The 18,051-nt window shown below is 33.8% G+C and overlaps 3 protein-coding genes across 8 annotated transcripts; 1 reads left to right on the top strand and 2 right to left on the bottom strand.

The window, feature by feature from the left end:
- Positions 1-1,724: 1,724 nt before the first annotated feature.
- On the bottom strand, positions 1,725-3,650 carry LOC18044248 (transcription factor MYB1R1). 2 transcript variants are annotated; one of them, XM_006438459.2, is made up of 3 exons: positions 3,025-3,508; positions 2,652-2,869; positions 1,725-2,525 (listed from the first exon to the last, which is right to left on the bottom strand). In XM_006438459.2, exons 1-3 carry the CDS (start codon positions 3,296-3,298, stop codon positions 2,076-2,078), a joined length of 942 nt encoding a protein of 313 aa, XP_006438522.1. In that variant the 5' UTR covers positions 3,299-3,508; the 3' UTR covers positions 1,725-2,075. The 2 variants fall into 2 exon arrangements, with proteins under 2 accessions (XP_006438522.1, XP_006438524.1); XM_006438461.2 differs by having other exon boundaries at positions 1,753-2,516; positions 3,025-3,650.
- Positions 3,651-10,151: 6,501 nt separating this feature from the next.
- LOC18044247 (protein COFACTOR ASSEMBLY OF COMPLEX C SUBUNIT B CCB4, chloroplastic) lies at positions 10,152-14,358 on the top strand. 5 transcript variants are annotated; one of them, XR_002905910.1, is made up of 9 exons: positions 10,152-10,309; positions 10,410-10,576; positions 10,756-10,855; positions 11,008-11,081; positions 11,460-11,641; positions 11,772-11,842; positions 12,721-12,804; positions 13,461-13,608; positions 14,026-14,358. XR_002905910.1 is itself a non-coding variant. In XM_024185347.1 (8 exons), exons 1-8 carry the CDS (start codon positions 10,193-10,195, stop codon positions 13,548-13,550), a joined length of 885 nt encoding a protein of 294 aa, XP_024041115.1. In that variant the 5' UTR covers positions 10,152-10,192; the 3' UTR covers positions 13,551-14,358. The 5 variants fall into 5 exon arrangements, 2 of the variants coding, with proteins under 2 accessions (XP_024041115.1, XP_024041116.1); XR_002905908.1 differs by having other exon boundaries at positions 13,927-14,358; XR_002905909.1 differs by having other exon boundaries at positions 13,695-14,358.
- Positions 14,350-17,174, bottom strand: LOC18044246 (glycosyltransferase family 92 protein RCOM_0530710). The gene has a single exon (XM_006438457.2). It carries the CDS (start codon positions 16,656-16,658, stop codon positions 14,799-14,801), a length of 1,860 nt encoding a protein of 619 aa, XP_006438520.1. The 5' UTR covers positions 16,659-17,174; the 3' UTR covers positions 14,350-14,798.
- Positions 17,175-18,051: the final 877 nt, after the last annotated feature.

Below are 18,051 nucleotides of genomic sequence, written 5' to 3'. Positions count from 1 at the left end.
ATTGGGAATTTGGAGCTGATGTATGAATGAGCCACTATCGATTTTGAAACTTTGTTGGGTGCTCTTTTTTTTAATTTGTTCTCGAAGGACTTTGCGAGTGGCCATGGTGTTTTGAGGAAGATCGAAACTGTATTGAGATGTCAAATGAAGTCAGTCAATCTTATCATATCTGTGTTATAGTCTACATATTGTCATTGACGGTTTTAGTGCTAGTAAGTTTTGAACTCCTGCTATGCATTTAATAAACAAATGCAAGTAAAAATATATGATAATGCCCTGCTCCAAATTTCTCTCCTGTGTAGCCTTTGTTTATCACTGTATTATCGATGAGGTGAAATCCTGCATTTTAATTTCTGATGCGTGGTTGGACTACAGTGGCTTCCTGAGCAGCTATGGAATAGAGGTGTGAAGCGTTGCAATTCTCATTAGATCAAGTGTTGGCGGCATTAATTACTTCAAAGATATAATAATTGAGAGCTTCCTACAAGTTGCAGATCAGATATTTAACGATATGGATTATTTGATAGGTCGATGGTATCTGCTTGAACAAGGAGTTTCAGAATTTCATGTTGATTGGTGTTCCTTTACTTAAACGACAAGTCAAAACTCTTGAACGTTTATGTAAATTCTTTCAGGCACAGAACTTGCTGAAAAAGTGTTTGATCTTGCTTTATTCACCCTCTTTACACTATGGGACGATCTAGCGATGTTATTGAGTTTTTCATAGTTTATAATTGTCGCATTTAGAATATGGAACAACGTAGCAGTGAGTTGGCTTAGATCCTATAGAGGTTTTGGACTTTGAACAAGTAATTTTGGCTAGATGGGTTCGAAAATCTTATACGAAACCAATGTTGGCTGCTCTCGTTCTTCTAGCTGCCTTTTTCTGCGTCTTCTGGCCATCTGATTCTCAGCTTAGCATTGGAGGACTTCATTTGATTCAATAACAAATGTTCATATGCTTGGCTTCCTGTGATTGAATGATCTCATCAAAAAGGTGAGCTCAGCTCAGGTCTATACTGGATTTTAATTCTTAAAAGAATGGTGCACCTAGTCTGTCAAATCGACTTAATTACAAATAATATGACCACTTTCATTGAACTTTTGTATGACCCGATTGCAAGTAAGTTCATCTTTTTGATGAATTGATCACTTTTTGTGAAAAACGAACCTCATGGGAGCCTTACAACAAATGCTAGAACAAGGTTTCTAATAAATTTAAAAATTTCATGAAATTTTGAACCCACTCATATTCATCGATATTATCTTCACTATTTTAAGAAAAAGAATAAGAAAAAGGAGGAGTGGTCTTACATTGATTATGTTAAATAGTGAAATACACATCTAATTATGTTTGCCATTAAAATATCGTAACTTTTAACGTATAATTATTGTGAAAAAAAATTATAAAAATAAAATAAAAATTAATAGTGTATAATAAATATAATTATCAAATAATAATTATGATAAAATTAATAGGTGTGAAATTAAATTAACTTAATTTTTAAGTCACAACAACTAATATTTAGTTGTTGTATTGTAACTTAAAAGCTACAATTAATTCTCTATCCTCAAAACAAAAAAAACAAAAAAAACTCGCTTTAATGATATTATAATAAAAATCTATGTTGCTGCATTTATTTTAGTGATGCAAAACAGCTAAATTATTCTCCATCTCAACAGCACAAAATCAGAGCATCAAAATAGAAATGACATAAACAGCATTTTCAATCTTCAGATATTTTACCCACCCACTTGTTCGCGTTTGTAACTTCAAATTAGACCAACCAAACCACATGCAACAATAAAGAAGTACCCGGTTCTCTTCATCATCTCACAACAGAAGCAACAAGAGTCTAGACAAATAAACAAGGATCCCCCACAAATGAAAACGACACCCCATCTCTGTCTCTCTAACCTGTACAAACAAGGTATCACCTAATAGCCTAAAATGATTGTTTTCTTGATTAAACCAATATTAACATATATAACCCTAATTTAATTCCAACTCCAACCTTTACTACGCCTAAAATTTAATGCATGATATTACCATATCATATCATACAATAGATTCTTCAAGCAACACTGATGATGCTATTGCTGTCACCACTGGACATGGCCTGAAAAGCTGCTGACGAGTGTGGTGTTTGTGCCGACTGCTCGTCGGAGGATGACGACGGCGTAGAGAGCTTCAGCGAGAGAGGCAAAGTGTCCACGTCCACGTGGGTGGCTTTCTGATTCAAATTAAGACCACCCAGTTTTGAAGACGGAGGAACCGGATGAATCGGTATTGGACGAATGAGCTTTGGTGATGTTCTGGGCTTGTTGCTTGGTCCTATTGTGAGATTCTCCATGGACTTCTGGCCGGTGACCGGTAACACTACTGCAGAATGCTTTAAAGGATAAGCTGACACCGGAAACCCTCCAGGATGTCGATTTAACTGCGGCTGCGGTAGTGGCACTGTTATTGTTTCCTGCTGACGAGCCTGTTCTTCTTCCATTGTCAAACCCATGAACTGTAAATTCTTGATATAAATAGAATGAGGTTGTAGTTAAAGAAATATATAATAAGCTTATTTTACTATTAAAATGAATGATTATAATCAATATAATAATTACATATAGGAATGGATTACGGTCAACTAATTTACCGTATCAGTGGAACTGGCGGTTATATCAAAGAGACTAGATCTACGGCGTCTTTTATTCTGGTTAAAGCGACGGAGGAAGTACTTCTGAGCATGGCTAGCAACTTGCGTCGGTGTGCGTGTCTTCACAAAGTTTCTTGAGATTCCTCTCCAATCTCCTTTCCCAACTTTCTGTAACCCTAACAGGAACAGCCTGTGTTCGTCCTCCGTCCATGGAACACCTGCACGTGTGTGTCGATATATATATATATATATATATATTAAGATTATTCATTTGATTTAATCTGATCAGAATCTGATTTTATTAACTAATAAATAAATATATTCGGAATAAAAATGGGAAATTGAGTGGACTATATATATATAATTCAAGTACCTCTCTTGCGCTCACGGCTTCTACCGGAGGCGTGAACGATGTCATCGGAGGCATAGCCCGCATCAGCATTAGAATCTTGAGGCTGATCAAATTGGGAAAGATTGTCCATGCTAATACTTTTCCTAAAGGACGAGCTACCCTCAGTGACTCGCACGCCAAACAGCATGATTCCATTCTCTTCAGACCCTGCGCCACTGCTTCCACCACCACCAGCCTCGGCGCATGTGCGCGAGTTGTGGCCGTTGTTTCCACACTGTGAGCAACTGCGAGACATTTTTGTTTTTCTTTGGTTGCTTTCAAAAGAAAAAAGAAAAAAAGAAAATAATTAGAGAGAGCAGATGTATTATCTCTCCCTTAGTTCATGCAAAGAAGGAAAAAAATTGGCTGCAAGTGCGGCTAGGAAATGATATATAGGAAAAAGTTAGTGAGGGTAGTTTCAGTTAATACAGTAATCAGCTTAGGATTACACAGTAATCAGCATACGATTTTGTTATTTTGATTAAAATAAATAAATAAATAAATAAAATACTTCGAACGAGAGCATTGACTGCTATATATTATGCCAGTGACGAAGGCATATCTCCCCAGTCTCCAGGCACATTTTCCACATCATGAATCAGGACCGTCGATAAATGCTTCCCACGTCATTACGATACGACCGAGGCAACTTATTCTCGTAATATCCCATAATGGCCAGCATTAATTGAAGGCAATTTACCGTGTGTACAAAGCGCTATAATTAAAATTCGTTAATTTTTAAAAACCTCCCATGAGGTTTGGACTTGTTGCAAGTAGATGGTGAAAATCTGTTTATTTATAAAAAATCTCCTACCATCAGTTAATTTTAACATTGACTTTTAATTGACTGTGCAAAGATAATATTGCCCTTAACAATATTTTGTAAACTGGCATAACTAAAAAAAAAACTAAAATTATTTACTATTTTATCCTCTTTAAATTATTGATATTTTTTAAAAGTTCTTACAAGAAAGATAAAATTAAAAACTTGAAAAATTCTCTTTAAATTATTAATATTTCCTTAAAGTTCATACAAAAAAGATAAAATCAAAAACTTGAAAATGAAATAGTCATAATCTTTACCTACGATATTGTAAATCTTTAGAATTGACAAGAATAAAATTGTCAAAAAAATAAGATTTGTACTTTTCGCACCAACAATTTTAGTTTCTTTTTTAGTTATGTCAGTCTACAAATTGTTGTTAAGGATAATATTGTCTTTGCACAGTCAACTAACGGTCAATGTTAAAATTAACTGACGGTAGTAGATTTTTTATAAATAAATAGATTTTCGCCATCTACTTGCAACAAGCCCAAATCTCAGAAAAGATTTTTAAAAATTGCCCATTAAAATTTGGCCACCGTCCAATAATCGTACTTCTTTCGTGATAATATTTTAACTATAAATATTTTGGCATATTCTAGTTTCCACCAATCCTGGCTGGCCGATGATTTGAACCCATGTTCAACTGGTGCAGAGGCCTCCAATGGCTACACGACATATTCTTATGTATAAATAATTGTGGTAAAGATATGATTATATTTTATTTATCAACGATGTTGAAAGTTATATAACCGGAATGAAATGTCTGGATATTAGTGGAAACTAACGTATAGATTTGGAGAAAATAGTTAATTATTATAATTAGAAAATAAGAAAGAGATGGTGGAGGAGCAGAGTGTGGCTCTACCGTCAACTTGGCATATTCGCTGCCTGCTCCTGCTTGGGCTTGAGATAGATTTCGTTGTCTCTACTTAATGTCCTCTCTCGATTTCTTTGTTTTAATTTAATTTTTGCATATTGTGGTGGGTGTGGCTCAGCAAGATACGAGAACCTGGACCCCACTAATCACACCACAAGATCTTTTGATCAGCCCTTTCTCTACCGGTCCCAGCCTTTTTTCACCTCTACCATTGTCTGTGGCAGTGGACTGTGTGGTAATGGGGATGCTTTGTAGCTTTCCTCTTTTTTTTTTTTTTTAAACATCAATAATTACAATCTACACACACACGCACGCACATATTCATACGTGGTCTACAGTCCACTGCCCTCTAAAGTCTTAGGACGATATACATTTATAATACAACCGATTTTTTGGATTAGCTTTGATTTTTATTCTTATTAATAAAATTGTAAAAAAATTATTATTATTCTATATTTTCTTATGAAAAAAGACTTAGAACGAATATCTTAAACTTTTATTTTTTTTTTAATTTGATAATTGATTAAGGCTCTATTTTCTTTATTTAGTTTTCTCACACATCATTTCTTGAAAGCAAGGCCGGCTTTAGAATTTTGGAGGTTTTAGACGATTTTTTTTATAAAGCTTCTTTTTATTATGCAATTTCAATACTCAAAGAGACATAAAATATCTCAAAATTCGTTTCATATTTAGTTCTTGAATTTCAACAATCATTAAGAAAATCTTTAAAATTCTTTTAAAAACCTAAAAAATAATAAAATAGATATCTTTTTTACTTTCATTAGAACCATTACAAGAATAAACAAACAAATAAAGAAGAAAACCACTATTTTAATATAGAATATTTAGAATTGCAGCACATAAAAAGTTGAGAAGGTGAATTGATGATCAAATAATGGATATAGACTTTATATTTCAAGAAAATATTTTTTTCTTTTTAAACGAACTAATGAATGTAATGAACCTAATATTATCTACATCAAGAAATCATTTTCATCTATTAAATTTTGACATTATAAGGTTTTTGATAGAAATTAAAAAGAATATTAAAAGTCAAAAAATTTAATGTTAAATAATTAAGTTTTATTTACATTTTCAATTTTTTTCTTGAAAAGACTAATAATGAATGAATTAATAGTTAGACAATGTTATTAATTATATTTTTTTTAACACTAAATTCAACAAATATAGTTTAACCTTTCTTAAAATAGTAATTAAAAAATTATTAATTAAAGAATTATTAAATAAATACTAAAAAAAATCCTTTTCAAAATGTGAGATGTTAAATACTCAAAGCCACAACTGCTTGAGAGCGTCCAGTTATGTAGACATTTTTAGCAGCGGTGTCTTTCAAAATTAGTAGAACCTCATCAGCGTCATCATTTTTTCCATTCTTTTTTTTTTTTTTTTTTAATGAACACCACCAAACACCAATGCTCATAAATAAAGCACTTCCAAGAGTGATTGTTTTATTTCGTTTGACGATTCTGTGTGCTATTTGGTCTGTTACGTAAAATCAGAAAGCTGATTAGCAAGCACGTGTTGTTATTTGCTCGGCTTGCTTGTCAACCTTTTTCTGTCCAAATAAAATTGAATTTTAAATTTATAGTGACGGTCGCTGCGGGGCCCGCACTCAGCACCTTGTTTCCTTTTGTCTTGTTGCGCCTTTGTCTTCATACGGACCCTTTTCAATTTAAAAAATGTTGACATCGTAATTTGTATGGCCAGCTTGATATACACGATATCGTGCGGCGGCGGCTAATATTCCAATGGCTATAATTCTCATTGTTATTCCGTTTCATGGTCCATCAAAATTTCACTAATGGAGATAAAAGGAGCACTTTATTCTTGTTCATTTCTTTCTGACTCCTTCCCGTTTCGTTCAACAATTGTAAGCATTTATAGTGATAACACAACGTCATTTGTATGTATCCCATTAATGGGCTGGAGTTGACAATTTGAATAACGATTCATGCAAGTATATATGATGCGTGCTAGTGAAGATTTATGGGTGACAACAAATTATTAGATTGTCTTTGTCAAATGAATCTCAGTACCATCATTATTAAGGACGTGGGCTGAAACCAACCATTGAAAAGGAATTCAAGAAATTTAAATAAAAAAATTGTGATTTATTACCAATCCAAACAATTAATTGTGCCGAGTATGCGGACTGGATCACTGAAAGCGAAAGGCCACCTACGTCTCACGTATTTCACATGATCAGATAAGGAATAAAAAAATCGTGATTTACTCCTATCATCACCAAACACTGCAAATAAGATTAGCCACGGGCCAATCATTAATATCTCCATGCCAATATTAATTAGAGTGATTTTAGAATAAGCTGAAACTGACTTGAGTTTTTTTCATCGAATTTGGTTCTGCCATGTGCTTCGAGATTTTTCATAACGAGCAAATTACTTGGATTCCTCGTCACAATAGGATAGGTTGAGTTCGTCAAACAATAATAATAAGTTGAGAAACCTATATATCCGAAGAATTATTAGCCGTTCAATCAAAATTTACACGAACCTTAGTTTGTGAAAGTCAAAATTTCTAATGGAGCAGTGTCTTGTAAGGAAGATAAAAAGCTCGGGTAGATCTCACGTATGGCAATGCCAAGATCTATCTCGGATTATTTCTTTTATTCGGACTTAAAAATCTAAATTTTATGTTTTATATGTTGGAATATTTTACAATGGTCCACGTGCCATATTATTAAATTAGTAATAGTTTAGAACTTAAAATTTTTAATTTTTTGCTTTGAGACGTGATTAAGAAAATTTGTTATGGATCAAAGCATATCAAAAACCATGATATTTTATGATACTAGGGATTAAAGTTTGTGTAAATTAGTGTTTATTTACTTTATGGGAATCGTAAAAAAAAAAAAAATCAACGATTGGTATCAGAGCTAAATTTAAAAATTCATGATTTTTCATTAAGATTTATAATAACCCTCTCATAATTTCAATTATCCTTATAGATATGTGATAATTTGAATTATTATTTTATATATACATAATGTAGAAAGAAAATGATTGGCGTAGACATTTTTGTATATAGATTTTTTCATAGAGGAACCCAAACAGTAAAGAAAAAAAAAAACTGTTGGCGGCGCAACACATAAAGGTGAATTAGGTTTTTTCTTTTGAGTATTTTCATTGGACACCCTAAGGTTTCTTTGGTTTATGTGATTATCCAAAGTTTAAAATCTTGTTGCATTTAAGTCCAACAAAATTATAGACAGTAAGATTTTATATTATTCATTATAACGAACTTTCTTAGTTTATTTTATAAATAAAATAAAATAAAATAATACAACGGTGGCCACCGCAGCGCCACTAGTAACCGCCGATCACCACAAACCATTGCTAGCAACACATTCCAATTTCTTTGACTTCAGTTTTAGTATCATTAAAATCAACATTGTTGGAGCTACATAAATTGGATTCCAATTATTACCAAGGATACTGAAATAGACTTGAACCGTTGAACAGATGCATAAATTCGACTGCCGGTGGGCAAGTGTGGTGATTAGGAGGTGGCTGCTCTTGAGCATTAATTTTTAATTTAATAAATAATATAAAAAAACTTAGTTAAAAAAAAAGTAATGTAATATAAATCGAAGGTTAATGCAATGCCGCTTATACCAGTGGCGATGGGAGTGCGAGTTTATCCAATGAAGTAAAACCTGCATAAATTTAAAAATTAATGCCGTGGAATCCCTTTGTTTGTTCCAAATATGAGATTGCGTTAAATTTATGACTATTTTAACGTTGTGCTGCAGTGCAATGTTCCAATTGCCAAACACGCCTAAGTTTCCTTATTGTCTGAGAGGTTTCTTTTTACGGGGCATAAATAGGCCCCAAGCTCAGTTTTGGAAGAAGGGCTTCGAAGCGGACCCTCCACTAAAACCGAACTCAAGCAGACCTCTCGGTCTCAGAAGTCTAAAGACTACATCTTTAAACACCCCGCTAAAATCCTGATCACAACCTTTTTAATTTATTTCTTCAAATACTTCAATTTAATATATAAAATACAAACTCATAAATTAACCATCTTTCCATAAAATTTAGCTCTAAAAAAATATTTCTTTAAGATTTTTATTTATAAGATATATACAAATCATAAATTCTTAAATTATTTTCTTCTTATTATAGAAAATTTTCTATAACTTAATAATGTCGAGATCATACAAATAATAATTAATCAATAAATTAGTAGATTATTAATTTATAAAGTGTATATACAATTCAATGAACATACATTTAATCAACCAAAATATATTGTATTCTACCAATCTAATCAATTAAAATTGAAGTAATCTACTAAATATAAATTAAATTAACAAAAAATTTGAATTCTTATAATTTCATAATTCAAGCCCAAAACTTCTAACTTCTAGAAGCAATAAACAAAATTACAGATGAGGTCTAATTATATTTAAATTTCAATATTAAAGATAAGTAACAATAGAGAGTCATATTATTTAATAAAATATCATAATAATTATATTTGTAATTTCAATAAATTATTAATATATGATATGATTGGGACCACATAATTGTATAAGGATTCCTATAAAAAACTATTATCTTATTAGTTTATAAAAATTATTAATTACTAAATATAAATTAAATTAACAAAAAAAAATTGAATTCTTATAATTTCATAATTCAAGCCCATAACTTCTAGTTTCTTGTAGCAATAAGAAAAATTAGAGATGACATCTAATTACATTTAAATTTTTTTAAAAAAGATAAGTAACAATAGAGTCATATTATCTAATAAAATATCATATCATTTGTATTTGTAATTTCAATAAATTATTAATATATGATATGATTGGGACCGCATAATTGTATAAGGATTTTTAGAAAAATATTATCTTATTAATTTATTCCTTTGGCTCAAGTTGGGACTGCAAAAAGCTAGTATATAATAGAGGCTATTAATTTATCACGTATTAAATTATAAAGGTTTTATTGTATATAATCTCTATCTCTGTAATTCTAAATTTTTATAATTTTTTCAAAAATAAATATTTATAGTTAAAATTATAAAATATAGATACAAATTATAAAATAGGATAAGAGTAAAACTTTTGTTAAAAAATTGATTTATTATTTAATTTTAAATTTTCTTTTAAAATGTCATTGGTTATTCACGGAATTTTAAAAGTACTTTTGAGGGATGTTAAGAGTATTCCACCGCCTTATCTACGGACCACGATGATTCAGATATCATCAAATCAGAGTTCAGAGGCTAAAGCAATACAATCCCACGGCCAGAACTAAAGATTCCATGCGGCTGTCATATATCAAACCGCATGTAATTCATGCCATTCAAATATCAAAGGATTTTATCTATACACACTAATTTTTAAGTCTTAATAAAAACAGAGCGGAGATAAAACACAACTGAAAACCAAATTCATTTCAATGGAAGCGGGAACTATCTTCTACAGCGCCATTCCATGGAAACCCAAACAACCATTCCCTCGTAATCCTTCCAGTTTTCCGCGCTTCATTAGGGCCTCCGCAAGTTCACAATCTCAGGTTCCGATAATTCTTCATATTTTTTTCTATCCCCATGTGTTGTTGAAATTGAATTGTCAACACAATTTTTCATTTTTCATTTTTTTTTGGGGACAAAAAGGGAGGTTACAGAGGACCGAAGCCGAGTCAAGACTTGGTGGCAGACTGGGTAATGAACAACGACGACGCCGTTCGGAGCTTGCCCATTTATGTTGGAGGTGCGTCGCTGTTGGCTGTGCTCTTTAACCGCACCGTTTCGGGCATAGCTCCAGTTGCCGATGCCAGTAGGTAACATTGTTCCTCAATTCAGCTTGTTGTTTTATGCTAATCTTATACTGTGCAGGAAAATATTATTTGAATTAATGTTGTTAACTTTTTAGCGTTCAATTTCCATACAGGAGATTTATCTAGAGTTCTTTTGAGCTCATTCATTTGATTGAACTTATTTAAGTTTGTGTTCTCTGCAGTTCGCAATCCAGAGCTGATCTATTGGCTATTTCGTTAGCCGTGACCAGTATTTTAACTGGTTTAGTATGGTTATCCATTCGGCCAAAGTCCATCACTGTGGTGAGAGCCTCACTTATGGTTTTCAGTCTTTCCCTAGCACACACGCACATTGTAGCACATATAGAGACATTAAGTAGATAACTTCAGGTTTTTTGGTTTTTTCCACCTAGAAATTACTAGAATGAACGCAGAATTCTTTTAGTTTGTTTCAGGTGAATCCCAAGGGTGTGGAATGTCAGATGATATGCTCTTATCTTCCTGACTCTGTAGTTTCCGAGTTATTATGGTACTACAATCTGTTTTTAGTTTCTATTTCGACCATCTTGATTAATAGTTTCCCATGTTGCATTGTAAGTTGCATGCATTCATATGAAAATGACATAATCATTATCTTGATAGTAGTTTTGACTTAGAATGATTTGCCCCTGATTTGGATTTTTTTAAACTTACATTTTTTTTCAAAAGATTTCAACAAGACATTTTAGCACTAGAATATAGATATGCAGGAGGTGCCTGTTGCTGGAATTGGTAAGAAAATCAGTAATATAAATTTGGAAGTCTTTATTTATTTAATTACATATTAATGTTTTCAATGATCCGGGAGTTGTTTTGCTTCATTTGTTTTACATTAGCCATTAATTGTTGCTTTTCTGCTTATTCTCAGGGCTTGGGAATCCCTGTCAGCTGTGACATGCTGCAGGTCACTGGTTGTTGTTTATGATGGCATTTGCCTCCTCCAAATTGGCATGGCAGCTGAATCCGGCAACAGTGGTGAAGCAGTGATAGTGGATGCTAGTAAATTGACGCAAGGATCAGTTTATCTGGGTGTTATGAGATCTAAAGCGCGTTAAGTAACTTCATATGAAGAGTCAATATCTTTTTGTTTTCAAACATTTTGCTATGTTATGATTTTTAGAAGATGCATAATAGAGAAGTTAACCCATTGATTTGGACATCTTTGACAAATCTCTTGCAGAGAGGTACTTAGCCAACTTATTACTTTATCCTGGGAGGTCAGAGCTACCTTTTCTGCCTTCAAATACACAGGTACATACTGGAGAATTAATATTCTTAACATGCAGCTTCATAACTTGGTCATACTGTTAGTTAATCTTTTAATTGAAAAAAATTGAAGGAAAAGTATAATGGAAAACATATCAGAAAATTCACATTTTCAATATGATTTTTGCGCGTACCCTTTTGACCAAAATTTCCATGAAAAGTTATCAAGGTTGTTCTTCCTTCTATAAATTAGAAATGTCATGGGTTTTTCCCCAAATGAGCTACAACTGAATTTTGATGCCCTAATTTCTTAGCGATGACCTACAACTTGCATCCTTAACTCTTTTAAAGTAAATAGGTACTAGGTCAAGGTTTGATGCCAACTCTTGTGTTTCTTGTATCCTTTTTAAGTAAGTACAGATTTCAACAATTTGAACCAAAGAATCTTTCCATTTTCATTATTGATTTATAGCTTTCTTATCATTTAAATGAGTTTGGTTAGGTGCATAGAAATTATTAGCACAGCTTCAAATTTTCTTTAGTTTTCGTTTTGTATGTTTCCATTTTCCTGGACAGGCTAGCCTTAAATATCATGGATTAGAAATGAGCTTATTAGAATTCTAATGTCTCTCTGATGAGTAAATGCAATGCAAAATCCTTCTTTATCGTTATCAGTTTAAAAAAAAAAATCTTTTATATTTGTGTTATCCTGTCAAGTATGACTTTCATTTATTGCTATGCAACTCAAAGATAAAATTGCTCATCTTCTGAAGTATGACTTTCCTTTATAGCTATGCAACTCAAAGATAAAATTGCTCCCCATAGCAAACAGTTGTAGATATATAAAAGGGATAAACTAAAGATATTGAAAAAATAAAAAAGAAATAAAGTAACTATTACTGAAGCAATAATTGCTTTGTTAGGCAGTGATCTTGCAGCCACTTGGAGACAAAGGAATTGCAATAATTGGTGGAGACACCATCAGGGGTTTCACGACCTCTGACCAGGTGCTTACTTATCTAACTCTAAATTTTCAGCGGTATCACCTCATCGAGTCAGATTACTTTTATGAGATATACATACATACATATATACATACATAAATACACACACACACACACACACAAATTTCACTTTCATCTTTTTTGTTCATGAGTTGTTGAAGCATGATCTTTAGCATGCATCATGGCTAAGTTATTCTTTTTCATGTCTATAGAACCAACAAGATATTGTTTCCATTTCCATTCTTATATTGTGTTGAAATCTTGTCCATAGTATATCGATTACTTGATGGCTGATCGTTGGGCTTTTTAATTTTATTTTTTATAATTTATTTTTCATGCTTTTGAGAGATTTCAGCCTTTACATGTTTTAAATTTTCTTGTATGATGTCAATCCTCATGCCCTACATGTGAATCAAACTTATTGTGGTATCCTGCCTTTTTGTCTTTGCTACATGAGGTAACCATCTCTAACTAACTTTTGTGTTGGGTGGAAGAATCATTGATTGTTGTTTAGCTATCATTGTTGATCAAACAATTTTCACAATTAACTGGGCACAGGATCTGTTTCTTTTTTTCTTTTTTTTTTTGGGGTTATTAGGGTCAATAGATAATTGCTCAGTCTTTGCCCCATATTCTTATATTTGATCTTCGACTTTCAGTCGTGGATTGCATTTATCGGAGAGAAGCTGGATGCCACACTTGCAAAATACTCAAATATAGTCCCTTCAATGGTGCAAGAAGGCATTTGAAACCAATCAGAATAAAATGAGTCACATTTGCACAACATTTGTTGTAGCTTAATGACAGGTATTTTCCATTCTCTTGAATTATAATATTCTTGATGTTCAGTTCCCTATTATCTTCCCTTCTCCCTCTCCTTTCCTTTTCTTAAGGTTATTGGATCTCAAATCTCTGCAAGCATCATCAGTTCATATTGGGAGCAATAAACCCAACGAAAAATGTCTTTTCTTTACATCTCTCCTCTTCTAGATGATTCTGATTATCTGATGTGCAATATGTCATCTTATGATTGCCTCTGGTTTATATTTTTCCACTCAAGTTCCTATCTGCTAATCTGATTACTATTAGTGGTTCATTTTCTGGCCCATGAATTTGTTATTGTAGCTTTCTAGACATCTTCTGGAGCTGTTTGGCATTGCATCTAAGGTTCTCTCTCTCTCTCTAAATTTTAAAATTTTGTGCTTGTTTTTATCTGTAATCTAGGTTTCTTATCAGCCATTCCTTCAATTGGAGAAGAAAGGATATAAAGATCAAGATTATTTACTGCTAAACCTGATTATTAGTCATGTAATTGCGGTTCAAATAAATTGTTTCATTGGTTCTAATGTTATCCACTGACTACATTCTTGTAGAGTTGTATTAATTCAATGCGCTTTCAGTGCTAATGATAACTTATGAAAATATGGTTGACTGAGGGAAGTTTTTTTTTTTTTTGGGAAATGATTAAGCTTCTCTGTTAACAGCACCTAACCCCTATATTGGTTTGTTGTTTTCAATAGTTTTTATAGTTTGACTGGCCATCCATCAGAAAACCAGCAGGGCAATAAGGATATCTGATTTAATCTGCGAGTGAGAGAATGTACCTAGATGTTTGTTTCTGGCTTTCGTTTTCAGAGTTACATCTATCATGCTTTGCTGCATTTTAACTTGCTAAATGATCTGTGTTGGTTATTCCTTGTTGTTCTGTCATAAGATTTGCAGAAACTATTGAGAGAATTTTGAAGCCCATAAATAATCCTCAATATGTTAACAGAAATCACAACCACAGGGGGGGAAAAAAATCATTTCTTGCTGTCACAAAATTTACAGGCGTGTAAGAGGAACTGTATATTCAAATACACCTAATTCTATAGAACCCAAAACATGAGATATTGAGATACAAATTGTTACAAAAGAGATTAAAAAAAAAAATGAAAGAATGAATAGCTGCTTATGAGATTACATAGGCACAAATCTGCAAGGACCCCAACTGTAATTCATGCACGTAGATGCCTTTCCCAGGGCAACGATTCAGTGGCAGGATCAGCAAAGGTAGACAAAACAAAGTCCCTGAGGCCAGTGTCCCAAACCTCACAGAACTGCAATCGCCAATTTGGCGGCTCAATGGCCTCGGTCCCTAGGCCAGGTGCTCTGTCCTTTGACCCTGTGTTTTGGTTCTCTTGCCAGTCAACAACGTAGGTGGCGACCCTTCTAAAGAACTTGGCTCTAAATGTTTCCCACACCTGGTATTTGTAGTGGTTTATTACGGCAATGTTTTCAGGCATATTCAGGTATCTATATCCTGCCTTAAGCCGAAAATGATGGACCACATTGAGCAGGGAACCGTTGAGCAAGTCTGGTCGCACGATAGACTTGTGCCGTTCAGGGCTTTGAAGCCGGCAAGTGTAACCCACGGTCACCCCTTGTGCTGGATGAGAGCTCAACCCAGATGGACCAAAGCTATGACAAGAAGTCCTAATCTCTGCAACTGTCTTCGAGGATGAGAAATTAGCAACCAGAGAGCGCAGAGAATTTTCACCAAGAAGACCCAATCGATGGTCACGAGGGAAGTAGAAGAACTCATCCACATCAAAGAATCCTACCCACTTGCATTCATTTCTTGCTGTTAAAGCACAGTGCGAAAAACCTGCTTCCTGGGTTTTAATCCACGGCCAATTGTGCCTACTAACATTGTAGTTCTCCAAGTTGAGCTCTTCAATTACTTTTTGAATCCCGTCATCACTATTGTTATCATAGATGAACCAGCGTTCAACACCAAGCCAGGCATGATACATGATCCATTCTCTTATTGAAGACGCCTGATTCCACAGCATGGTACACACACAGAGCTCAAATTTCCCTCCACCCTTTCTCTTCTTATGGGACTTGGAATTGTGAATTCTAGCCACAGAAGGCATAGACACATAATCTCTAGACAATCTCTGGTTCTTCCCTTGGATATGGTATCTGGAATTGCGAATTCCAGCCACAGAAGTAACGGGCTTACGTTCATCTAGAGCTTTATCATTAACATTAACGACTGCAACTCGAATCCCCTTAGCCTTATTGGGATTTTTACTTATACTCCTGGGCAACAAGCACCTAACAACTTCTTGTGCAGCGGCAACTGCTTCTGTAACAAATGCAAAACCTTCATCTTTCTCCCAATGTCCTAATCCAAACTGGCATCTGAAAAGGGTATGATCCGATTCTCTATGGGGACGAAGATTCAATCCTTTGACAAAAACAACCGCTGTTTTGCCATCCAATACAGCTGCATAAGCCATTTTGTCCCAAAAATGAACCGTCTCCGTCCGATTATTGTTCATCAAAGACAAATAATTCTCAGCAGGAGCATCCCTACGCAGCCGCAAGTCGACGACGGCTGAATAATTCACAGGCGGAAGTGGGCACCTCGCAATCCATCTAAACTCATCGTACTCATCAACAGAAAACACAGGCTGCATACGCACGTCAGCCGCCTCTTCAATTCTCGTAGCAGAATCATTCAAGAGCTTGTAGTAAACACAATCCAAAGACTCGGTTTGGTCAACTTTATTAGAGACCATTAACAACAAATGGTCAGGGAACAAGACTCGCTCCTCAATCTTTAAAGTAAAAGACTTGAATGTAAGCCTAAAGGAATCTTGAATTGAGTTACTCGACAAGAGCGAGAGACTTGAGACACTCAAAACCGGCTTAAACGACACAGGACGAATAGGCAACCGATCCGAAGACAAGAAGAGCAAAAAAACAAGGAAACACAGGCACAAGATTACAGACCTTCCAGACAAGTACTGCGCGCGTGAGTATGGTCTGTACACACGCTTTCGCTTCCGCCTCTGCTCAGAATCCATGCTTTTCTTCTTCTACTTCTTCTTGGAACAGAAAGTGTGAGCTTGGGATTTGGTTAGATCTGGTGTGAGAAGAATGAGCACAGATCTGGTACCGACAACGTCTTTTTATGAGCTAAAACGAGCTTCTTTCAATTTTGAGTGACTTGTCTTTTTTATTTATTTATTGTTTTTATTTTTGGCCTGAAGAATATGCTTGGAAAGGCATCGAACCACGTTTGTGGCTGCCGTCGATGGGCTGACCAGTGACCACTGATCTGGGAGAGGTAGCATTGGCAGCTACCGTTGGGTCTTATTCCATTATGTTGATTAATTATTATCAATAATAACAATTAAAAAAAATGAAAAGAATTAGGTAAAAGTGAATGAATTACTAGATAAATTAATTTAAAAAAAAAAAAGAGAGAGGTGAGCAGATGAGGCTCTGAGTACATTGATTATGTTTTTTAGAGTATGGTTATGGAAGGTGACGTGAGGTGGACTTTTTGATTGATAGGGGAACTGCGCTTGCGTTGCGTGGGCGAGACACTTGGAATTATTTTTGTAGAGCTTATTGGAAAGCTACGTCCATGGTTGGCTGGCCTTTCTTTTTTATTATCACGGTATAAACTATGTCGATGCCATTTGGAGAGATTAAAAGAGACATTTTATCTCGTCCTTTGAGATTATCATAAATCCTGGTGATGGGATGAGCAATCCACTTTGATTTTTGCTCTCGCTGTCGCTTTTGCTTTTTCTTTTTCTTTTTCTTTTTTCTTTTGGCCTTTCCCCTTATTTTTGAAGGGTATTACAATTGAATAATTAATATTTCATTTAAAAAAACTTATAACATGACGTTTGATGTTCATTCATCAATTAGTTTGATACTTATTAATTTCATGCTATGTCTTGCATCTCAAATTTAAAAATTTATAATTATTAACTTTTTTTTTAATGCGATTATAATTATTACTACTTTGTTATATATAGAAAGGAAGTTGTAATGATAACTTGTTCATTTCAAGTGGAGACATGTATCTCGAAGTGAGGTTGGAGGCTTAACTTTCACTCAAAGAATGAGGGTTAATTAATTTATATGGAACCAAGGGTTTTTTTATGCATTTACGATGGAAGTTTATTTAGAAAGTCACAAACAACAAAATGCAGATAAAGAGTATGCAACTTCTAGTTCCCGTTTCTTTATATTATGACTTATTGTATTATAAAAATTCACCTAGCTATAACAACCAAGTCAATAAAATTCTTTAGGTCATGCCCACTCCACTTGACGTTTTATAGTTAAATAATAATTATTATAAAACTAAAACAAGGAGCTTTAGAAGCTGCAGGGGGGATAAGGTGGGTTTCTTTTTTGTTTTTTTTTGTTTTGTTTTTTTAAATTATGATTAAAAACAAT

This window comes from Citrus clementina, unplaced genomic scaffold (assembly GCF_000493195.1).
Source record: "Citrus clementina cultivar Clemenules unplaced genomic scaffold, Citrus_clementina_v1.0 scaffold_4, whole genome shotgun sequence".
Lineage (NCBI taxonomy): Eukaryota > Viridiplantae > Streptophyta > Magnoliopsida > Sapindales > Rutaceae > Citrus > Citrus x clementina.
Note: the sequence above shows the minus strand (reverse complement) of the source record. Positions and strands in the feature narration are given on the sequence as shown.